Below are 26187 nucleotides of genomic sequence, written 5' to 3'. Positions count from 1 at the left end.
AGTGCTAACTGGGTCATCAGGTATAGGTCACTTAACTTGCCTGGGTCCTGATTTTTTCATTTACAAACTCTCAGTGTGGTGGTAACGTTCTTCATATATAAGTTACATGAAAACATTCTGAAGGCTGTCAAGCAAGAACAGCATTTCTACCTTTAAAACAGGCACATAATATACACAAAATACTTTGTAGTTACTAAGTACCACTGATGCAATAAAAACAGTATTATTGTATGTTTCCATGTCTAACCCAGTACCTAGAACACTTTTGGCTCTGTACAAATGTGAAATAATGGAAACTATTAGAAAACTGCCATCTCTCAGAAGTATAAAACAATCCATTATCATTAGTTAAGTAACATTCTGTTTCCCAAATTTCACACACTAATGCCCAGATACTGAGAATTCTGTAGGAAAAAAACTAAAGAATTTTCATCTGACTTAAAAATTATTTGCCAAGGCCTCACTATAAATGCAATTAACCCCATTAAATTCTGAAGCCTGGAGAGAGAGGGGGTATATAACTAAAATAGCAATAGCAATTGACCTTTTGTTTTACAGTGTTTCTGGGCACCCTTTGGATAAGGTTACCCTGGTTCACTAACTTTAATAACCCTTCCTCTTGGGATCTGGGTTCTCAATGTTCTTTCTGAAAAGCAGGTCTCTTTGTACGCATAAATTCTCACAGCAAAGAAAACCCACATTTCCACAACAGCCTCATTGATAGCTGAGCAAAATAAAATCTGGCACAGAGCAAGCATCCCAATGGAATTAATCCAAGATGTCATTCTTGTTCGTGAATGCTTTGTGGTCCCAGTTAAAGTTTAATAGTAAAACTGAATGAATCAGATGGTAACAGGACCTTTTGACATACCTGAATGAAATGTATAACAAAATTTTAATTAAATCATCTAATCATTTAAGTTAAATCATTCAGGAATGAAATATTATCTAGAAACAAACACCAGCAAAAATATTATTTAATGCATAAAGGATATCAAAAACTTTTAAAGATTACAGAAATAATCAGACAAAACTGTAGTGAGAAGAAAGTAGAAAAAAGAAAATGCTATTATCTGCAACATGGCAGTAGCTTGGTTTACTGGATGTCCACTCTCATGCTTATAAGTTATATAACAATTCATGTACATCCCTAGGGCAGTACAATCCTCCTCATGCAGCAGCCCTTTCTCTGTATTTTTTCTTAAAGGAGCACAGGCTACAGAGGCTATTTCTCCCAGACCCACTTAAATGTTCACTCAGCATTTTTTGAGTACTAATCTGAATTGGCAAGGCACTTTAGAGAATAAAAATAAAGAAGACATCATCCCTACCCTCAAGGAGCTTACAATTTAGTGAAGAATATAAAACAAGTACATTAATCACCATAATGCAATGCAGACTAAGTGCCATAAGAAAGGTAAGAAAGCACCACGGGGGTTCAAAAAAGGGAAGAGAATATACCAGATTGAGGGGGCTCAGGAAGATTTCATGGTGACAGTGGTATCTGGCCTATGCATCAGAAAGTGGCTTTGCTGGTCGAACGAAGGAAAGAGAATAGGACTTTTCAAGCAGGGTAAAAAGTAAAACAAGGGTACAGAGACAGAGAAACACATAAAAAGTGTTTTAAAAGACACAGAATCTAAAGTCAGGCAGATCTTGGATGGAACTGCAGCTCTATCACCACAGCTGTGTGACCAACACCAAATTCCTTAACCACTGGTTTCCTCAGCTCTAAAATGGCACAGAGTACCTATCTCCTAAAGCTACCATGAGAATTAAAAATGCATGCACAGTGGTGAAAACTGTGTGATGAATAAATGCACTGTTCATTTTAAAAGAAAAAAAAAAGAGTAGTGGAGTGGAGATAAGTTAAAAAGACAGGTAGTGGCCACATCATGAAATGGGTTAAATGACAATATAAAGGTTTTGAACTCGACTCCACAGACAGTACAGTATTAAATAGCAACAGAAGATTTTAAGCAGAGATGTGACATGGTCAGATCTGAACTTGCAGCATATAGGACTTACTGAAAAGGAGGAGCCAGGGAAACAGAAAGATCGGAAATAAAGTGACCAATAATAGCCTATGTTCAAGATATCAAACCAATTTCATTCTCAGAAACTAAATGAATCAATCACCAATCAATCAATCAATCAGTTATCACTCAGGCCACAAAAGCTAAAACACAACCAGTCTTTTTTACGGGTCTTTTTTCGTATCAGTACTAAATAACCCCTACAACTACTTACTACCAAAAGTACTAACCTACAAATCTTATATACACTAAGAAAAAGGTAGAAATGTTAACACATCAGTATCTTCACACCATTTTGCACAAGGAAGCAGGCTTTTTATTTTATGAGCCCAACTGCAATATCTATCCTCCTCTGATTCTTAGGGGTAAATCAGACTATGCTGATTGCATAATCCTCCACAAGATGGCACACTATTTTCGTAATTAAATCCATCTTTCCACTTTGAAATAGTATAGAATGCATATACTATGCACTGACATAGCATGGGCCCAACCTTAGATAAAATTCAAGTGTCAAAAAGAAGAGGTAGGTGGAAGGTTACTAGGCTTGTAAAAGAGGTTAGCTTAATTCCTAGTTTAATGTAGACACCAAGAGAAAAACAAATGAAATAAAAAAAAAACTTTTAAGAAACACAAATTTATATTCAAAATAAAAATGAACCCTGTCAGGACATTTAGTTTAAGAGTTTAATCCTTCTGAAAGTGTAGTTAATAGGACATTAGGTTGACATTAGAATATTCGAAGGGAAGAATAAGTTAGAAGGGGAAAGATATTTTATATGCTCTTTAACCTTACCTTCTTTAGCCATTCCCTTGAACTCTCAAAACCCAGCAGATTATCAACTGGATTCATCTGTCTCTCTTTTTAAAAAGAGCTATATTTCTTTCTTTTTTTTTAATTGGTGAATTTTTGTGTAGCCTTTTTTTTAAAAAAATTAATTTATTTATTTTTGGCTGCATTGGGTCTTTGTTGTTTCGCATGGGCTTTCTCTAGTTGCCCTGAGCGGGGGCTACTCTTCCTTGCGGCGCACGTGCTTCTCATCGCCGTGGCTTCTCTTGTTGCGGAGCACGGGCTCTGCGTGAGGCACTCAGGCTCAGTAGTTGTGGCTCATGGGCTCTAGAGTGCAGGCTCAGTAGTTGTAGCACACAGGCTTAGTTGCTCCGTGGCATGTGCGATCTTCCTGGACCAGGGCTCGAACCTGTGTCCCCTGCATTGGCAGGCGTATTCTTAACCACTGTTAAGAATGATTCCCCAGGAGGGAAGTCCCGAGAGCTTTATTTCTTACATAAGGCTATGATTACAAAACTAGAGACTGATCTTTTGGGTGAATTCAACATATGGTTGTAATTCCCTGCTAAAAGGTTGTATTTTCTGCCTATGACAATATACTTTGTATTAGGGCTATATTTTAGAATTCCTTTCTGATAACTGTATGAAAGAAAAAGATTCGTGTCATACGTAGCTACAGAAATACAGCCATATGAATATATTTGTATTTAAAAACCAAAACCCAGGTTTACCTACTTTCTTCAATAGCTTCTTTAAAGAATATCAAGGAAAACCATTATGTGGCATTAAAAAAAAAATGAAAGCACTTTACATATAATTGGTACAGTCAGAGAGGTTCAGATTTCCACAGAATGGTTCTTTCAAGTGACAAGCAACTTCTTTTATAGATACCAAACACTGGGATTTTGCCTAAATCTTACTACCTATTCTGCTTGAGAGAGGGAAAAAGGCTGGTACCATAGGTTCTTAAAATTCAATGAGAGTTGAACAAAGAATTGCCTGGTACCATGGATATTTTAAGTTTTCATCTGGACAGACTTCCACACTGAAGCAAAACGGACATGCCTTTTTCTCTTTCTATTTGCCTTATTTTACCCAGAGTTGAAACCCAATTCAGAGTTGAATAACCTAAGTAGAGAAATGCCAGGTATAGGAATTATGATCAATAAAATTGACATACACTCCCAAGTAGGACAAAATACTACATTCCTTCTCTACTACATTCAATACAATAGTACATTCTTCTCTGGTAAGAATAATAGAATTCACTTAGGATAGAAGAAAGCTTTGAAAAATCAGAGTAAAATTTATGCCACCATGTACTTTTTAAAATGGTGAGTCTATCCTTAGAGCTGTAGCAAAATGAAAAAAATATCTACAGACTGAAAAAGGAAAAGAAAATTCAGGGAGTATTAATTTTTAATATTTAAGAAAACAAGATAAACAAAACACTGGGAAGCAATAATTGCTGTGAAATACAAGTCACTTAAAAGAAGCTGAAATGAGCTCTATGAAGTTTCAGTCTAGTGAAATACCTGGCACATTGGAAGCACTCAATAAATGTTAGCAATTATTAGGTCGGCTATTGTTCCTCACTCTTTATATCTGCAATAGCTTTTAATAAGGACGTAAAGGAATCAACTATGTTTTTCAATTTCACTTTATGGTATTTTATAAGCAAAGTGATATGCTTTATTAGTATTTATGTATTTAAAATTTGCTGAGGTCTCAGGACTTAGCTCTCACAATCTACTGTAGTTTCTGTTTTCACCTATCACACCTGAGATTTTCACTGTATCTTCAGTATTAGAAAACTAAGAACCACTATAGTAACAGCAGCAAAAACATGGGCTTTGGAGCCAGACAGTCCTACAGACCTGTGTTCAAATCCCAGCTCCACAGCCCTGGACACAGCACGACCTATTCTGTAAAATGAAGGTATCTACCTTTTCAGTTGTAAATGAAACGTATGAACATATAAAAGTGCTAATCCCAATCTCTACATGTAGTAGGTATTTAATAAATATTATTACTCCTCAGGTTAAAAAAAAAAAGTTTTAGTCTAGTGAAGATGTGCACTCGTTGATGATCTGAATTCATGGATTCTCGTCCAGAAAAATGTACATACAAATAAAATTTTGTATATAACTTCAACAGATTAAGAGCCCTTGCTTTAGGAAACCTTCAAATTGCATATTTAAAATAAGGACTGGACTTCTCTAAACTGTATTTCACTACTTAGGCACCAACCTTATAAAGACAGAACTTCTAGTTTCTTCAAATTCTACTTGGGGAAAGTCACTCTACTACTAAATCAACCTAATCCTTAATGAAAAAGTTCTTAAAATGAATTTTAATATTTTTTCCTAAAAATCTAAAAGTATATTTATCCTTTCCTTTCTAAAAACATCAATAAGGGCAATATATACAAAAGATGAAACAATTATACCAAAATAATATTGGTTAGTTAGAACGTGGAATTATGGGTGAGATATTTTTTCCCTCAACACAGCACTGCTTTTCATGTTGTTTTAAATTGCTTTTCAAAAATTTTTAAATTGTTTAAAAATATTTCCACTGTGAGATTCTGTCAAAAAAATAAAAACAAACACAAAAGAAAGATCTCTAAATTTACATCAAATTCTCTCAGCAGAACTAATCAGTATACATTTGTAGATTAATATGTTGCATATAAAAATACATATTATATAAATAATATATATCGATACTTACATATAAGACATTATTTCATTTAACTCTCACAGCAACTTAATTTAGTATTCCTGTTTTTATTGTCATTATAACTCATTCAAGATCAAACAAAAAGTCGGTGGTAAAGTCAGGATTGAAATCCAGATATGTGTGTGTGTCTCTCTCTCTCACACACACACACTTCCTTCCCACACACTCAACCTCCAACCACTATATTTAATTGTTATATCAGTAAGCCTGGACTAGAAAAGGTTCTTTCAGAGACTTAACAAGAAATACAACTTTGAAGATGATTAAAATCAACCTGATGATAGCAGTTATAAGACTCTGGTACATAAATGATGAAATAAAAGTATATGAAACCACCTTGGTAAATTATGCTATTAAAAATTTTACAATAGAAGTAGAATTTCTAGAGAAAAAAATCCCAAAGATATCCCAGATTCTGCTCCTACACCCAAATTAAATTCAGAAAGCACCAACTGTTACCCTACATAACATTTAATTTTTCTACCTAGATCCCAAGGTAATAAGAACTACAGCTTTAAGGAAATATAGTCTATATACTAGAAAAGAACAAACAGAATCACCAGAAAATTTAAATATATTAGAGTATAACCAATAACATAAATTCACCTCAGAAAAATATTAGCATATTACAACAAATGACATCATGACACAATCCACTCATCAAGGTTTAAAGCAATATCAGAGTATATTTTCCAAGTAAATATTTTTCTTTCAACTCGAAGGAAAATGGATTTTAAAATTTTGATTCAGTTCAACAAATATTTAGTACACACTTACTCCATACCAGGCTTTGCGGCCATAAAAATAAATAATGCAAGATTCTTGTCTTTCCCCTGTCAATAAGAATATTGGGGATGGGAGGTAGAAAAGAGAAAGCTGAATAGAGAGGAATGGGATACATAACACCTACACAAGCAACTCTAAAACAATTTGGAAATCATTATAGTAAAAATAATAGTATGAACAAAGTGCTATGTAAATACAGAAAGGGAAATGATTATTCTGCCTGGACCTGTCTCCTGAACCCCAAACAGTATATCTAACCACTTACTTGACATATCTATATACTTGAATGTCTAACTGGCATCTCAACCTGTCTAAAAACAAGTTGCTGAACAACCCACCATATTTAATCCACTTGTTTTACCCATCTTAGGGAATGGCTATACTATTTTCCCAACTACTCAGGTCAAAACCTTGAGTCATTCATCACTCGTTTCGTTCACACCTCACATCCAATCCATCAGTAAATCCTGTCAGCTGTATGTGACATCTTCAAAATACACCCCAGATCTGACCAATTCTCAACACTGTGATCACCACTCTAGTAAAAGTCAATGCTATCATCACTTCTCTGGTAAGGAACTGCCTCCTTAAAGGTCGCTCTGCTTCTGCCCTTCACCCAATTTGTTTTGTTAAAATGCAAAGTCAGTAACATTTCTCAAAACCCAACAATATTTTCCTTTAATCATCTCACTATGAGTAAAGGTTAAAGTTCTTACAAAAGAACTCAACACAATTGCCCCTCACTACCTCTCTGACTTCATCGCCTTTACTCTCTTCCTCACCCACCTTATATCTAGCAACGAATAATCTGGAAAAAAAACAAGAGTAGAGGAAAGGTGGGCAAGAGTTTACTTTGGAAACACTATTATTTCAACAATGAATACCACTTACACAGAGCAAGGAATTTCATTTGAAATTTTATATGAATACCAGCAGTATTTACTTACCATGTAATGTCAAAACTTAATAGAAATATTTAACCCTTTAAAAAATATATAGGTAATGAATCTTCCCAGTAAACTCCACAAAGGCAGACAAAAATATGACATACAATTTCAAGAGTATCATGGGCCTCCTTAAAGCCCATTCATGAAGCCTCATCTAAGAAAACAAGGAAATACTAAAAGGATAGAGCACGGTGATAGAAAGGAATATAGACAGCAATGGTTAGCTGAAACAAAAGAGTCGGAATGCCAGGGTATGGCAGTTACTAGACTTTTGAATGGCATTTTAAAAATTCCTTTTGTTTTGCCTTGATATAGCATATTCCTGGATTACCCACCCTCACAACCAGACACCTGTTTAAACTTAACCTAAACCACTATTCTAGAGTCTTATGAAAGTTTAAAGCTTTTTCTGACTTGGCTGAGTCCTAGGGCATCTTTCCTTACATTTCTCTCTGCTTCCAGACACCTGAATCCTCAGAATCTGCATTTCTCCGCTATCTCAATCTGGATCCCAACCCTAATTGCATCACCAGTTCATTTATATATATTTATAAAGAATTCCATACCAATATGTTTTACACACCATCCCTATAACTCATACTCCCTATTACTCATACAAAGGATCATCTGAATGTGGTTAAACCCCTTCAACTTCACCGTTCACATAGTTAGTACTGTTTCCACACTATAAGTGGTAATGGTAACATACTGACCATCAAGCTCATTAACTATCATGATTATTTAGTTTTACCAGACTTTAAATTTTTGGTTCCTGTTAAAGGCTCAAAATCTCATTTAATCATCACACATGGACCTAAATAAAGCCTGACTCAGCATTCAGAAAGTTTGGGGGGGTGGAAAAAAAGCACTGAAACAGATACAAAATGGCTCTAAATAAAAATCCCTCTATTGACGGCTAAGTCCCTAAATTTCCTATAGTAGAAATATTTGCTTAAAAATATATTCACAAAGTACTTTTATTACATTTTTATCAACTAGTGCTCATACAGAAGTATGGATACTGATTAATTTTTCATTGTAGACCTTTGTCAACCTATAATAAATCCTCAGAAACTATGAGAGATTATGCCTTTAAAGATTCCATCTGGAATATATCCCATGCCTATAATAAGTCATTCTTACTTATTTACAATGACTTACTTTAAGTCATTGCTTTCTTATAATTATTGTTTCTAAAGCAAACCAAGTAAATACTGAAACAACTCTTTTCCTCTCCTTGAAATATTTTTTTAAAGGGAATGGGGATAAGGACCTTGAGTCTGCTGAAACCCTGCCCTTAATGCATAAAACCAAGATATTAGAGAAAAATATGTGGACCTTTATCACTATATGCTGTAAGTATTTTACTTCAAGGATCTCTGACCTGAAAAGTCAGCATTTAATCATCAATGACTCTGCTCACACAAAGTTCTGTCAGGATATTTGCCTATCATTTGAATCTTCTCATTTTCCATTCTCAAATATCATGGATTACATAAAAAGAGAAAAACTTTCTCTTTTTTTACACATTTATTTTACCTATTTTATACAGTCTATATTCCATAATAAGCAACACAGTAAGCACTATGAAAATTCCTTCTGCTCCCTGATAAGGTGAACTTTAAATGTTAAAGTAAACCACATTACTTTCGCATTTAAGGAAAACAGCATTTTGTCCAGAAAATTAAAGTAGCTTTTCAACACTCTTTTTTAGTATTTTATTAGCAATTTTTAAAAAAAGAATTTAATAATATTTTCATCATGACTGAGAAAAAGAACAGCATTATAAATTCCACTGTATGTTCAAAAGAGGAGAAAAGCTACTGTAGACAATCTAAACACAAATTTCAACTCTTTTTTTATACCGTATTTAATTTTGGATTAAAAAAACAATTTCTGTATAGATCTGGTTCTTTGAGAAATAAGCATGTGCATATTTACTGAAATCTCAGGTAGAAAAAAAGATGCTTAAGACTCTACAGCTGAGTCAAGCCTATTTTTGTGGGAAGGAAGGGGTCTGGGAAGAGGGGCCAAGATAAGGAAAGCAAATTCCTATGCCTCAAAATGAACCTTTTCCAAAGAGACCCTAATAATACTCCCAAACAAACTCACAGGTTACTACACAAATTTAGCAGTTAATTTTAAATATTATAATTCCTCCTTTTACTTATAAAGCATTTGTGAAAATATATTAATGCCTAGATGATTATTATCTGCATTGCAATAATCTTAGTAATTATAATGAGTCAAAAAAACTTTATTCCTGAAGCACTATTGTCAGCATAATACAATAATAGAACAGAGTTTTTATTACACTTGGAAAAAGTAAAATATTATTTGGGTGGATACTGGCATTGTATGTGGTAAAGTTTTCTAAAACCAAATAATAAAATAAAATTATACAAAATTCTTGGTATTATTTGCTTATCAAGACGGTAGTTTGAAACCTATTATAATTTTAGCATTAACCTCTAAATATAATGGTATTTAAGCTGTTCTAGGCTGTAGAAACCTAAGGAAAATTTTCAGTATCAAGTTGCAGAATAAAATTAAAAAGACAGCAAAGAAGACTAACAAATTATTATAGGCTTGTGGACAGTGTTTAGCAATTTATGCATCTACCAACACTTAGGCTACTTAATTTTATATTCTCCCCTCTAAAATATATCTTAATTCTCTTTTACTGCAACAATTCCCATATTACAGCATTAAAATATAAATGCACTAAAAATCCAGAAATACTCCACAGTATACTATGGAAATCAAACACATATAAAACTTCACACACACACACACACACAGCTCTAAAGGGCTGCACATGACATTTCTTTTAGGTTATCTAATTTCATTTGTGCAGCAGCCTCCCCTCCCTGACGTGCCATTGCCTAGTTTAGGTTATACCTGTAGATAATGCCTATTTTCTTTGCTACTTGGTTATGGCCAATGACATTTAACTTGGTAAGGAATGGAAAGAAGTACATTTATGAGTACCTGATATTTAATAATGTATAATTTTTTAAAAGAATTTGCTTTCCATTCCAAGTAGTCCTCACCTGTTTGAACATCAATAACCATCTGATGGCCTCCTCTCATTCCTGGTCGGTTATCTTCTCCATCACCTGAAGTAGAAACAATATTTTCTTTAAAGAAATACCACAGAGCAACTGCATATCCAGAGTAACTTCATTCATAAATCTGTAATGAGTAGTGAAAATAACACACTTATGCTTTCAATATTAAGAATAAGAGGACTCGTAAGAGACATAATATGACATAACTAAGTTTATAATAATTATCTTGCTCTTTTTTTCTAATTGCTTTCAGGCTTTTAAAGCAACCAGAAGCTACTTTCAACTTATTTAGGACCAATGCCATATATCAGCAAAGACACAGGATATTCCACAAAAACGTAAAATCTCTAAACTAGTGAAGTGACAACGTGAAGATGGAAAACAATCACAGAACTAGATCACAGGTCTATAACTCCAGGCATGGTTTATTAGTATAATGAGCAGTTTTAAAGTTCATAAAACCCGCTACTGAAAACTAAGATGCTATCAAGTTTTACATTAATGATAATTTCCTCACTGTATTAATTTTGTGCCAATATTTCAAAAATCATCTCCCACATAATCTACCAACTATTTTATTTGAGTAGTACTGTCTGACAAAATGTAAGATTTGCTTCCCTTTGACTCTTATTTACATCACAAAGCTTAATAGGCAGGTTTAAATATAATCAGTGAAAAATGTAAACCTCTGAAGGAGAAAACTATTGTTTAACTTATATTTATCTTACTTTATATCAGATCTTTTATATATGAAGATATAACTTAATTTCAATGGTTCAAAAGGTTACAGGATTCTAATGCCTTACTTGATGTAAACCAGAAAACCTGAGGTTTTCTTTGTAACTCTCTCATTAATTGAAATACATTACTTTAGGTAATAACTTTCCCTGTATCAGCTTTCTCCTATGTAAAATAGGGAACATCCAATTTTTTTAAATTGTGTTTTTTAGGTAAAGGGCATTTTTATTTTTATTTTTTAATTTATGTATTTTTTGGCCACGCCCTGCGGCATGTGGGATCTTAGTTCCCCAGCCAGGGATCAAACCCATGCCCCCTGCACTGGGAGCCCAGAGTCTTAACCACTGGACTGCCAGGGAAGTGCCAGGAACATCCAAATTTTTACTAATTCCACAGGGGTATTATGAAAAAGACTGAAATGTCAGTTCTTGTATATTATAAATAAGATGCAAAACTGAAACCGTATTCAAGCACTAATCATTCAGAAGTTTCCTGCAAATTCTTCCTCCTTTTTAAATTATTTATTTTTATTATTTATTTTTGGCTGCGTTGGGTCTTCGTTTCTGTGCGAGGGCTTTCTCTAGTTGCGGCAAGCGGGGATCAGTCTTCATCGCGGTGCGCGGGCCTCTCACTGCTGCGGCCTCTCCCGCTGCGGAGCACAAGCTCCAGACGCGCAGGCTCAGTAGTTGTGGCACACGGGCCCAGTCGCTCCGCGGCATGTGGGATCCTCCCAGACCAGGGCTCGAACCCGTGTCCCCTGCGTCGGCAGGCAGACTCTCAACCACTGCGCCACCAGGGAAGCCCCTTCCTCCTTTTTAATAGCTAGGTTTAGAATTTATAGCTCATTATTGTTGAAGTTTCACCCTTTTCTTCCTTCTTCCCCCAATTAGTAAAGTCAGTATTACCACTTTCAAGAACAGATTAAGAGGAACTTCCCTGGTGGCACAGTGGTTAAGAATCTGCCTGCCAATGCAGGGGACACGATTTCAATCCCTGGTCTGGGAAGATCCCACATGCCGCGGAGCAACTAAACCCGTGCGCCGCAACTACTGAAGCCCGCGTGCTCTAGGGCCCACATGCTGCAACTACTAAAGCCTGAGCACCTAGAGCCCATGCTCTGCAACAAGAGAAGCTACCGCAATGAGAAGCCCGTGCACTGCAACGAAGAGTAGCCCCTGCTCACTGCAACTAGAGAAAGCCTGCGTGTAGCAACGAAGACCCAATGCAGCCCAAAAAAATAAATAAATTAAAAAAATAGGGACTTCCCTGGTGGTGCAGTGGTTAAGAATCCAGCTGCCAATGCGGGGGACACGGGTTCGAGCCCTGGTCTGTGAAGATCCCACATGCCACAGAGCAATTAAGCCCGTGTGCCACAACTGCTGAGCCTGCTGCGCTCTAGAGCCCGCAAGCCACAACTACTGAGCCCATATGCCGCAACTACTGAAGCCCGCGCACCTAGAGCCCATGCTGCGCAACGAGAGAAGCCACCGCAATGAGAAGCCCGCGCACTGCAACAAAGAGGAGTCCCCACTTGCTGCAACTAGAGAAAGCCAGCGTGCAGCAAGGAAGACCCAATACAGCCAAAAATAAATAAAATAAATTTTTAAAATAAATAAATAAAAAATAAAGAAGACAGGTATTTGACCATAAAAAAAAAGAACAGATTGTCAGTATGTTTGCATTTTACATATTCAACCCATTAGTTTTCAAATATACTAGTCTGTTTGCTACAACATGTACTTCTGAAGAAAATTACCTCATATATGACTGATAAAGCAGGAAAATGATGCTTATATAACTCAGAAATCATGGAGGTTCATAAGCAATTTTCTCCAGTATATTAATGTTTAACACTATCTGAGGAAAGCTTTCTCACCTTAAAATGAAGGCTTTAGCAATGTATGAAGACCACAGGAGGTGGTCTTCAGCTTGAGGGTCTACAGCTCAAAGAAAGAAGCATGAGCCCCAGGGTTTAAAGCTCCAAAATCACTGTGATGCTCAATATAAATGCCTAGAAAGATTTAACTGTACTAGTATTTATTTTTATTAGAATTGTTATTTTTTATTATTAGTATCTGGTTATATTATTAGTTTTTATCATTAGTTTTTATTATTAGTATCTGATTATAAAGTTCCACAGATTTAGAATGGTATGTCCCATTTCTACTTCTCTCATAAGCCCTATTAGCTTTTGTGAGCAATTCTGCAGAACTTAAGGTTTTTCAGGGACACGTTTGGGATTACAACACAATAGCCTATAATTTTATAGTGTCTCTATAAAAGCAGTTTATGATGGTATTCTGTGTAAAAAATGCCCAACCTTCTGTTATAGCAATAAAACAAAAAGGTTTAAAAGAAAAATTTAATATAATAAACTTCCTCTGCCATCTAGTTGAGGAACCTATGTCTTGTTTTAAACACCTGCTTTTCATTAATAGGGTACAGTGAAACTTGAGCTACCTTCGGATACATGAAACTGGGACATTAAAGGAAAAGCACCCACAACTTAGAAGGTAGGACTTACCTTTGGTACTTTTGGGAATGATTTGACTCCATCGTGGCTTATATTCCTGTTGACTGATATACTGATTGAATAAGCCATCTGCAAGTATTAAAGAAAGAGAGAATTACAACTTAACAGCTTACACTTTTTATTACAGCAAAAAAGACCAAAATGTAGAAGCCTACATTAAAGAAAATTACTAATATGTCACTAATACAATAGCACATTTTCATAAAATATGTGTCAGTTCAGTTTTTATGTTACCTCAAATATAAATAGCAAAGTATTAGTTGACACAACCATGTAAACGAATTGTTTTAATGGCAGCTCACACTAAACTTACTAAGTTTCCCCCATTTTTGTACTACTATACAAAAAAGCTAGAGGAGGAAATGGGAGCTCCAACAACTTTGGTCTAGGCCCTTGTATCTTCAGCAAAAAAATAACAACTGATCCTTTAAAGTGAAAATACCATTTTTAGAGTTTTCTTTGAGTACAAAACTACATAGAGATAAAAGTACCAGTAATAGTATATTTATTGAATACTAAATGTTAGAATCTGTGCTATCTTACTTATCTGATTTAATTCTAAAAAACAGCCTTATGAATTGGGCATTATCATCTTCATTTTACAGATGTGGAAATGCATATTTAGAGAAATTCATGAATTTAACCCAAATCACACAGCTCTTGAGTGGTGGGGCTGGGACTAATGTTTCACTATGCTTTACTTACTTCATTAATAAATTCTAAATCTCCTTCTTAAGAGGAGTTGTTACAGTACAGTAACTAGTTATTACACTAGGTACTACTATGGTCATGGGGACTGAACTCCCCACATACATCCATTCTACCCCAAATTATTATCAAGTTCTAATCCTGTGCCCCTCAACAAAGATTAGTTTAAGAATGGTATGAAACCCAATTCTGGCTAATGAAACATGAGGATCTCTGGCGGGGGGTGGGGGTGGGGCCTTCAAGGAAATGTTTCCTTACTTTTAAATGACTATACAGAGAAGAAGAATGTACTTTTGTTCCTCTGGAAATGTTCAGAATCTGTATGCAAATGTACATCCCTGCTATAGCCCATTTGTAGAGGTCTGATAATGAAATCAACTCTATAATGATGACAGGGCAGAGAGAGAGGAAGAAACTGGATCACTGAATTGACTGACCATGAAATTTACCTTATCTCTGGACTTCTTGTTATATGATAAAATAACATTTCCTTACTTTTTAAACTAGGGTTTTCTTTTACATGAACCCAAACAGATTATAATTTATAGAGATACCTTTACTATAAATTCTGTCATTTGACTCTGATTTCAACCTGAATAAAGGATTCCCTTTTGCTTCATTTAGTCACTGAAAGCAAACACTTTTCCAAAGAATTTATAAGTAAAACTGTCTGTTCTCTGTGACTTGTATACTTGCCAGAGACTGCATAATTTACAAAAACCTCCCTAATCTCTTTCTTTTCTGGGTAATTATGAAACTCAGTGGTAACCACACCCTTCAGCTTTCAAGTCTTTCCAGATGGCTTTAACTGAAAACCTCTATCCCATAAACTCATCTAGTTTTTTTCTTTGCCCATGGGACTTTAAAAAATTCTTGCAAAAAGAAAGTTCTCTCCTTCTTAAATTAGCACTCACAAATTAGCATTTATGTTTTAATTGTTAAAGTAGGGGAACAAGTGGATTCACAACTTATTTTAGTGAGAGTGTTTCTATCATATCACCTACTCCCCCATGGGCTTTTCTGACAATTCTTGCCCCATCCAGCCTACTCTGGCCAATACTGGTTTCCCATTACAAGAGCTGGAAATCTTTTCTTTTTTCAGATAAAATGTTGTGGGGCTCCTATTAATAGTAATGATAAGATGATAATAAAATATTAATCATAAATTTAGTATTATATAGAAGTAAAACACAGTAATTAAATTTTATTCCATTTTGTGAAAGGCACATAAAAGTTAAATGGTCCTTTTTAAAAACCTTAAACAGAGAAGATAAAATTAATCAATATAAATAATGATTTTAAAATATTAATTCCACATAATGGCTAACTGAAGAGGAGAGAGAGAAAAAAGTAAAGATGGGAGTATATGGAGATGGGTAGAAAACTGAGGGAGATAAGAAAACTCAAGACATGAAAAATACAAAGCAAAAATAGAGACAATTAGAAAAGTAATAGATTTCATACTTTTTAATAGTGCCCAATTGCCATATTACTAAAGTGTCCCATACTAGTTAGTTACATGACTTTTGATAAGTCAAGCAAGTTCCTCATCTGCAAAACTGGTGTTTAAGAGTTGGATAGGGCCTGAGGTTCCTTCCACATTGTGGCATACTAGGGTCCCACCACTGTTAGAACCAACATATTCACTCGAACTGTGTGTGTCTGGCTGATCCCACCTATGTTCATCTTAGAAAAGTCTCCATCTCCTCTTTCCCCTTAAGCCTTCTGTGACTATTCTGAAAAAGAAATCACAATCCACTGGGGGAAATTCTTCTAAGAAATCACAGGAACAGTTATAATCTGATGGATGACCCCATTCCTGATCTTTAATGTCATTCTGAACACTGCAGGTAAAATTAAATTCTCTAATTGTTTCTTCAACTAATCCTTCTATCCCCACTCTTAACTAACCTGAAAAACTTACAAATACTCTACCCATCAAGAGCTTCACAGTTTCTCTTCTATCAAACACAACTGTCCTATGAAAATATTGTCAGGAATTTTCAAGTAAAAAAAGCAAACTCTCAAACATTATACCATTTTTGTAAAATCACTTTGTAAACACACACACACAGATGAAAAGAAAAAACACTGACATACATCAAAAAGTTAAAAGCGATTTTCTTTGGTTGGCAGGATTAGGATGATTGTGATTTTTGGTTTCGGTTTTAGCCTTTGTACTTTTTTGTTTTCCCAATTTTTTTGCATTGAACTCTATTATTACCGGAAGAAAGGTCACAAAACAACTAGATATGTGGAATTCTTTTCTAAACTTTGGAAAAACTTTGTAACATATTGTTATTACCAATATAAACCATTTTCACATACTTTGTTACCCCTGAAACGTCTCTTCTTCACAGGTCACTAGACACATTCACGTTTCTACAAGCAGTGCTTTGTACACTGACATTAGCTTGTTTTAACAAGGACAAAGAGAGCTAAATATGCACAAAGGATTTATGATCAAGCATGCAGAGGAAATTACTTCCAAAATTTAAACAATAAGTAATCCAAACTTAAAATATTAGAAATTATGATGATTTTACACTAGATACAATTAATCTTCTCTTGAATAATGATAGTTAATAGCATAACATCAGAGATGCTCAGTATATAATAAATGCTTAGAATGGAAAAAAGAGCAGGGGGTGGAGGGACTTTCCTAGCCACATGGTTGACATTTCCTTTGAGTCATCTTAATGTTACTAAGTTCCTTACATTACAACAAACTATACATAAAACTCCTACCTCCAATAAAGCATATTCCTAGTATATAATGGCACCCTGACAAGTCACACCAATCTTGTACAGTAGTCAAGCAAACATTTAAAAAAAATTGCTTGGCGAACTTTTTGCCTCCTTCTGTCCCAAGTAAATTCCTTTTCTCTTCACTAGTCTAAAGTTCACACAATTCTCTTTGATATCTCTTACTTTTCCTTGGAGACTATTAGAAAACCTGAAGAAAATTATTTCAATATAGCATTATCAAATCTGGAAGTAACTCTCTAAAAAGATCTTACCAAAGAAGAAAGAGTTGACTTTTATTGCATACTTACTGTGTGCAAGACATCACAAAGGTTAACTCATTTACTCCTTAAAATAAATCTATACAATGGTCATTATTAATTATTGCAAAGATTAGAAAATCAAGGTTCAGAGAAATTAATATCATGCCCAAAGACTCTAAACAAAAAGGTATAAAGCCCAATTCCAAAGTCTAAAATCTTTTCAACTCTTCATAGAATGCATGTAAATAAATATAAACACACACATATAACTAACACACAAATAATAGTTTTTAAATTACAATCTAAGATTACACACTATAATAACAGACAGCAAAATTTACCTATTCAATAGCACTTCAATAGACAGCAAAATTTACCTATTAAAAAGGAAGACTGGGAAACATAACTCACCATACCAGATCATTCTACTGCAATATTAAACTGATTATAATAAAAGAGGGATAAAACTAAAACAGTTGAAATATATTATAGTTAATTATAATTTAAAGGAAAAAATGTAATCTCCCTCTTAAATAAAGACCTACTGGTAACTGTGGCTAAAGTTTACTTTTTATGTTTTGTTTCTTCTCTGGAACACTGGTTTGTCACTACTCTAGATCACTTTCTTACCTTAAGTATTCATTCATCTGGAAGTTGTTCCAGACAACAAATGGCTAGTTTGAGAAGCTAGCTGTTCTACCAAAAACCAAAATAAAAACAACAAAAAAACCCCCAAAACACCTCTTTTGGAGAAATCCTGGCTTACCATAAGACACAAAAGCTAGAAACATAAATTCCAGCCCTCTCACACCTCTCTACACTACTATTCAACTCTATTTAATTAACTTCTTGATACTTTCATTTTATAATATTAAACCGTCTAATCACTCAAAATAAAAAATGACTTAAAAAACTATGTTGTGGGCTTCCCTGGTTGCGCAGTGATTGAGAGTCCGCCTGCCGATGCAGGGGACACGGGTTCGTGCCCTGGTCCAGGAGGATTCCACATGCCGCAGAGTGGCTGGGCCCGTGAGCCATGGCCACTGAGCCTGCGTGTCTGGAGCCTGTGCTCCTCAACGGGAGAGGCCACAACAGTGAGAGGCCCGCATACCGCAAAAAAACAAACAAAAAAACCCCCCAAAAAACCCAAAAAACCCCAAAAAAACTATGTTGTACTTTGCAGGGAAACATGATAAATTAAAGATTACCCTCATTTAATCTATTACAATACATATTATTGCCTCTTGCCAGGGAAACTGGGTTGTCAATAAATAGTCCAGATCAGATCTGGAGCAAGTTATATTTAGTAGCTATTTTCAATGAAATAACATGCTTAAAAATCTTCTTTCACGCTCTAAAACAGAAAAGTAGTAATATAATGTTTATTAATATAATGTTTTCTTGGTGAACAGTCATTTCAAGTGCTAAAGAAACTTTATTTTTTAATAGAACAAATTAAATTTTTCAAAAACAAACAGTCATAAGCTTGAAATCCTTGAGGTGATCAATAAAAATGCTACAAACATTAAAGCAGGGTAAAGATTTTTTCAAAATACATTGCTTTCAGTTCCTTGTTTTAATGTTAAAGAACTCCCTTTCAAGACCTAAAAACAAATGAAAAGCTGACACCTCTGCAGCCAAAATAATCTCCCCGTGTTCCTTATATTTCTAATTCTTGAAAGGTCGCCTTTTGTTTGGTACGCTTACTTGCATATATTCTATATGATTCAGCAAAAAATCTGAGCTTTCTATTGAAACAATGACATTCGCATCTACAAAAATATGAAAACACCTCTTACACTGTTTTAAAAGTCTCAAAAGCAAAAAAGTAAGGCATTTAAATGTTTATGAACTATTTTTAAAAATTACTTCTATATTTTAAGAACCCAGGCAGTTGCTAATATTTCTATATGTCTACTTTTGACAAAAATCTAAAGCAGAAAATCAGAAGGGTCTGCCAAAAGTAAAACTATCCAAAAGAACTGAAAATATGACTTAGGAGAAATCACACTAAGACCTAGTTGCTAAGAATTTTCAAACTACTGAAAGGCTCCCGGTCCAATACCATCTCATTTTCCCCCTATGATTATGACTATAATAACTAAACATGTTTCATACAGTCCTAATTAGGCACAAGCTGTTCTTGTCTCTAATGGTGAAAGTACATGATTTTTTTAAAGAAAAAAAATACATTCAAGCCTCATCCAAGATTAAAAAAAAAAACAGCACAGAATACAGTACTGCTGCCTACATCGAAACTTTTATCAAACTGATTTTTCACCAACACAGAGATTTTTCTTTAAAGAAAAAACTAAAAATTCACTTACAGGTACAGCATAAAAAAGTTTTTATAGTTCAAGAATAATATTGGCTGGGTAAAAGAGATTTTTTTTAAAATTATGCATTTCAGCAGTTTGATTAAATTCCGAAAAGAGAAATACATGAATTATAACAATTTACATTACAACAATAAATACTGGGGAAACTGAACCAGTAAATATTTACTTGGATGGTAAAGCATGGTGGTAAGATGAATAGATTCAAATTTTAGCTGTGCCACTTACCAGCTATGCTGTCTTAGGCAAACTACTTAATCACTGACATTTATTAAATTGAAATAACAATAATACTTACCTAGAAAGTAGGTACAAGAATTAAATTAATTCATATATAGTGTTTACTAGAGTAGATGGCATATTGGCCTTTGAATACATGAACAGTTACAACAATGAAGTAATATTTGGAACTATACTTGGCAAAAAACTAATAATTTTTTATGCACAAAATGAGAAATATGGTACAAAGGCAAATAGGAATTAAGAGAAAAAGGAGCAACTGAGGTGCAGGAATAATTTTTAAAAACTAGCTTGAAAGAGCTAGCCTTGAAGAATGAGTTGTAAGTGAATGGTGATAAAAAGGAAAAGTAATCAGGGAAGGGAATACAACATAAACAAAAGCACAAAGGCATGACCTAAATGGGAAGGAAATCCAAAAAAGAGGGGATATATGTATATGTATAGCTGATGCACTTTGCCGTACAGCAGAAACTAAAACAACATTGTAAAGCAACTACACTCCAATTTAAAAAAAAAAAAAAAGCACAAAGGCATGAATGAACAGGAATTAGGGAAAGAAGCCATCTTTCAGGAAGCAGTCTGGTGAAAAAAAAAGAGAGAGAGAGATATTTTGCATTACGAGTACTGCTGAGGAGAAACAGTGTCCCAAGAGAAAAGCAATACCATAAGGAAAAATCTTGCTGTTCTAGAACACAGTCTTAAGAACCTATTTAAACAGGAAAAACTCATTTCATTCAAAGATTAATAAAACTCAAAAACAACCAACTCAGAATTTATATAAAGATATAAAAAGGAAAAGAAAAAAGTTTTTAAGTGGCAAAAGAATCTGATTCAACAGAAAAATGTAGTCATGTAACTGATGAAAATGGCCAAATACTTTTCCATGAATATAAAAGTTAAGTAAGAAACTCTCTTTATAAAACATGAGCACAAATTAGAGATATAAACAGAAAACAGAGATATAAATAGTTGGAAGAGATATGGTATGACAACAAAGATAAATAAAACATGAATGTCAGAGTTGAAGGAAAAGAGGAAGAAAAACAAAATGAATACATAACAGAAATGAAGACCAAAATAAGAAGGAAAGAAAACACTATTAACAATATAGTAATGGAAAAGAGAGAAAGAATTTAGAGAAGGTTGAAAAATTAAACATAAATGTGCAATTAAAATGAGAAAATAAAAGATATACATCTAACTAAAAGAAAACAAAAATACGTAATAGTTAACAGTATCATCACACTGGAGTTGCCCTGTTTATAGAACTATAAGATAATCTAAAACAAAGATATGTTTAATATATTTAAATATTTAAACAGCCATAGGCAAAAAGAGAGATTGCATTCAAAAGAGCAATAGTTGAAACTGGCAACAATGGAAACTGGTTAACAGTGAAATGACATCCAAAATGTATTTGGAGAAGACAATTGTCAATCTAGAATTCTATACCCAGTGAAAATATCCTTCAAGAAAAGAGACAGGGCTTCCCTGGTGGCACAGTGGTTAAGAATCCGCCTGCCAGTGCAGGGGACACGGGTTCGAGCCCTGGTCCAGGAAGATCCCACATGCCGTGGGGCAACTAAGCCCTCGAGCCACAACTACTGAAGCCCGCGTGCCTAGAGCCCGTGCTCCGCAACAAGAGAAGCCACCACAATGAGAAGTCCGCGCACCGCAACAAAGAGTAGCCCCGCTCACCGCAATGAATACCCAACACAGCCGAGAATAAATAAATAAAAAAGAAAGTAATGGATTGGGGAGGGAGAAAGAATTCATAAATAACCAATATAAGGAATGAAAAAAAGACACATCTCAAGAAATTCTACAAACATTAAACAGATAATAAGGGGATATTAGGTACAGTTTCACATCCATAAGCTTGAAATTTTAGATGAAACTGAAACAAACTACTAGAAAAGTGTAATTTATTAAAGCTCAATCAACCAACCAAACAACTCTGAATAGTCCTACGAAGTTTAAAGAAACTGAATTGGCAAGCTAAAAATATTCCTGCAAGCAAATCTCAAGCAGACAGCTCAATGGTAAATTCAACCAAGCATTTAAGAAAGAAATAATTCACATCTTACATTTATTCAGAAAATAGGAAGAAAAGGTTAACTCCTCAACACATTATGTGAAATTAGCCTAATAATGATACTAAACCTGAACAGGAAGATATGAGAAAGAAAAGCTACAAGGTCAACCTTACTAACAAAAATAGTTGGAAGAATTCTAACAAAACATTAGTCAATCTAAACCCAATATAAATTTAAAAAATACATAACAAAGTATATATGAGGTTTAACATTAGAAAATCAATTACTATGATTTCATATATTAATAGGGTAGGAAAATCATATCACAGAAGTAGAGAAAAAGTGGCAAAATCCAATATCCATTTATGACACAAACTCTTAGGCATCTTGGAATCTGATATAGAATCTCCAAAAATCCCAGATCAAAAATATATTTAACAATGAAATGCAAAAAGCATTTCTTCTGGGATCATGAACTACACAGGGTTATCCACTATAATTATGCCATGGCAATCTTTTTCTAAAGATCCTGGCAGAGATTAAACACAAGGGGGAAAAAGTTATCAGGGTTGGAAAGAAAAATGTGTCATTATGCCTAAGTACAGCTGACCCTTGAACAAGACAGGTTTGAACCGCACATGTCCACCTATATATGGATGTTTTTTCCAATAAATATATTAGAAAAATTTTTGGAGATTTGCAACAGTTTGAAAGAACTCGCAGATGAACCACACAGCCTAGAAATGTCAAGAAAATTAAGAAAAGGTGAGGTAAGTCATGAATGCATAAAATATGTAGGTACTACTCTATCTATATTTATACAGGCATAAGGTGGGTGCTATTTAATATAAAATTAATAATGTGTTGGTTTTCCTACTGTTTTATAACTTTGTTTTCAAAGAATTACATTACTGTACAGTATGCCCCCCTCCCACCCTCTCTCAACTGGAGAAACTATCAGCCTATCATCACAGGTAAATAGTTTTTAGAAAATATAACAATGTTTCCAATACTGTATTATAAATACGACTAACACTGTATGCCATAAAAATTTTACAATTCATTCATTAGCATAAGGACTAAGCTATTGTGAAGCAATTGTATCAATTACACTAGACTACCGTGAAGCAATCATATTGCTGCTGCTTCATTACCAATGCATGAATTGTTAGACCTGTAAACAAATATGAATTTCTTTTTCCACATTAACTTTCATCTTTGATGTCTAGTGTTAGTAATACATATAATACTTACAGTGTTTTGTATCATTAAGACAATATTGACACAGGTACTGACAATTTATCTTGTAAACAGATAATATAAGCTTACGATATTAATAAACATAGTACACACTGTAAATGTTTTCTCTTCCATATGATTTTCTTAATAACATTTTCTTTAGCTTATTTTATTGTCAGAATACAGTATATATATGTAACATATAAAATATGTGTTAATTGACTGTTCATGTTATCGGTAAGGCTTCCAGTCAACAGTAGGCTACTGTAATTAAGTTCTGGGGGAATCAGTTACATGTGGATTTTCAACTGTGCAAGCGGTAGGACGGGGGAGGGAGAGCTGGCGCCCCTAACCCCCATGCTGTTTAAGGGTCAACTGTATTTTAAACTGAATGAAAATGAAAACAACATAGCAAAATTTGTGAGATACAACTAAAGCAGTGCTTAAGGGAAATTCTTAACACCATATGCTTACATTAGAAAAGAAGAATCTCTAATGGCTTCAGCTTTCGTATTAAGAAACTAGGAAAAGAAGAGCAAATTAAAACCAAAGTATGTGGAAAAAAGGAAATAATAAAGAAACAGAAATCAATGAAATAGAGAGAAAAGATAAAACAAAGAAACCAAGAGCTGTTTTCTTAAAATAAAACTGATAGATCTCTAGCCAGACTACCAAGAAATGAAAGACAAAAATTACCAATATCAAGAACATGAAATGACATAAAGGTCAATAATGGAATATAAACAACTTTATGCCAGTAAATTCATCAATTTAGATGAAATGGGCATATTCCTCAAAAGACACAAACTACCAATATTCCCTCAATAAGAAACAGAATATAAATAGCCTGATATCTATTAACAATACTAAATTTGTAGTTAAAAACCTTGCCACAAAGGTAACTCCAACAAGATTTGAGATCTCAAAAAAATTCTAAGGAGAGGGAAATAGGCCTACCATATAATTAACAACTATGGCATAAACCAAGGCATGGGAAGGAAGAGACACAGGGTGGGGTGGGGGTGGGCAGGAGTGTGGGGTGGAGTAGAGAAAAAAGAAAGGAGGAGGGGAAGAGGGAAGAAGGGAGGGAGGGAGAGAGATAAAGACCTCAAGTTTAAACTTTAGGACTACTTTAAACTTTAAACTTTATCTCCCCCTTGTCTCACAAAAGCAAACTTTTATTTCATTAACAAATAAGATAAACACTACAAAGGGAGGTTTTCTTTAAGTATTTTCTGTTCCTGGGTGATTACTTTTGGCTATCATCACTGGATTCTACCTTTTTTCCCTGGCATTGTCAAAGAGGAAGTAGCAATGATTGGTTCAGGCATCACCTCTAATGAAATTAAACGTAAATGTAGGGATGTTTCTAGGCAAATAGGAAGCCTATTAGAGAAATAAATACAGCCCAACACTTTCTTAAAATATAGACCATACTTGAAGAAGAGCATACTAATATACCAAATACACTAAAAGTAGTTTTTGTTTCGTCCACTGTAAGAAATTTGAAAGATGCTTCTGATTCCCTAGACTTTCTTATTTACCAGGCAGGAACTTCTTACCCTTCTCTTTTATGTTTTTAACAGAGCAGAAGCCAAAAAACTTTGCAGTGTTTACTTCCTTATTTGTCCAACAAATCATCATCAGTGCAGGCAGCAGCAAATTGAACAACCCTGGAAGGAATGTTTATTAACTAAACACTGTTCCAAGCCAGTGAGGAGTATAAAAAGTATGACTTGGCTGTTAAGTCTCAAGAAGAGTTACTACCAATTTTCCTAAACTTGGTTTCTTCCTAGAGTCAGAAGGATAAGTTAAGTCTCTGCAGTAGCAGAGTTGTACATGATGTTAACAGCTTCTCGTAAATGAGTATATTGCTAAAGAGACAGTTTTAAAACCTGTTTTTAGCTAACTAATTACACAAAGTTGCTGGTGGTTCTGTTCTTTACTTTACCTTAACAAAATATTAAATGCCTTAAAGATTTAAAACAAAACAAAAAAAACCCATAAAATTACTTGTGCCTTCTTCATCCTATAGTTAAAAAATACAGAATTCATTCTCAGAAATGGCATACACACCCACCCACCCCCCCCCCATATATACTTTCATGAGTGGCATTTTGATGGTTTGGTAAGAGATTATTATATATGTTCCATTTTGGTATACTCCAAAGTATATTCTATTTCAAACATAGTAATCATTTATTTGCAAGTATCATCATCAATTAAATAAACAGTAACAATATACAAGGCTGAGAGGCAGGTTTGTTATTATAACACAATGGAGCTGCAAGCAATTCATTTTGAGTTAACTTTAAATTTATAAACTCAAAGAAGGCAGTACTGGTTCTGTTTAGCTGTAAAATATTCAACCAATATCTGATAAATGAGTAACTACTAATAATAAATGATAGTGATAAGACTAAAATATATGAAAACAGAGCACTGAGAAAGTCTATTATTCTTTATTTCTTTCTATAAAAAGAATAGAATTTCTATACAACTTTGTATCATTCCACAAGTTTCATAATTCAGCATTAAGCTGTTTTCACTCACAATGCTTCTGACTCCAAATGTGTGGGTCTTCTCCTTACACCAACCATTTCTCCAATCCTCTGACTCCAACTTGGTATCCAACCGAGAATCAATTCAATTCTGACACTATCTACCTGGAGTCAGTGACAGATCTCACAAGTTAAAGGGCTCAGTTCCACAAGACTATTCTCACTTCAGATGCCAATCGCAAATCCCAAGCCACTGGTACTTCTGACCTACCAGCTATAAATTGGGGGTTCCCACAACCCCCACTCAGGTTCGATAATGCTAGAGTAACCACAGATTTCAGGAAAGCACTTTACTTACTATCACTGGTTTATTATAGAGGATACAAGTCTGAAACAGCCAAATGGAAGAAAGATGTAGGGCAAGGTACAGGTGTGTGTGTGTGTGCATGCGCACGTGTGCATGCGCACGTGTGCAC

General features: G+C 34.4%; 1 protein-coding gene across 4 annotated transcripts in view; it reads right to left on the bottom strand.

Moving 5' to 3' along the window:
• Window positions 1-26187, bottom strand: part of MKLN1 (muskelin 1) — a 357278-nt gene that overhangs the window by 75257 nt on the left and 255834 nt on the right. For all 4 annotated transcript variants that reach the window (XM_081244929.1, XM_081244928.1, XM_081244927.1 and 1 more), the window contains 2 exons: window positions 13635-13712; window positions 10355-10420 (listed from right to left, as the gene is read on the bottom strand). In XM_081244929.1, the coding sequence (XP_081101055.1) occupies window positions 10355-10420; window positions 13635-13712 (144 nt within the window). The remainder of the gene's footprint in view (window positions 1-10354; window positions 10421-13634; window positions 13713-26187) is intronic.

The sequence above is a fragment of the Mesoplodon bidens genome (genome assembly GCF_964165515.1).
Source record: "Mesoplodon bidens genome assembly, chromosome: 9".
NCBI classification, from domain to species: Eukaryota; Metazoa; Chordata; class Mammalia; order Artiodactyla; family Ziphiidae; genus Mesoplodon; species Mesoplodon bidens.
This window is presented reverse-complemented; position numbering and strand designations above follow the sequence as displayed.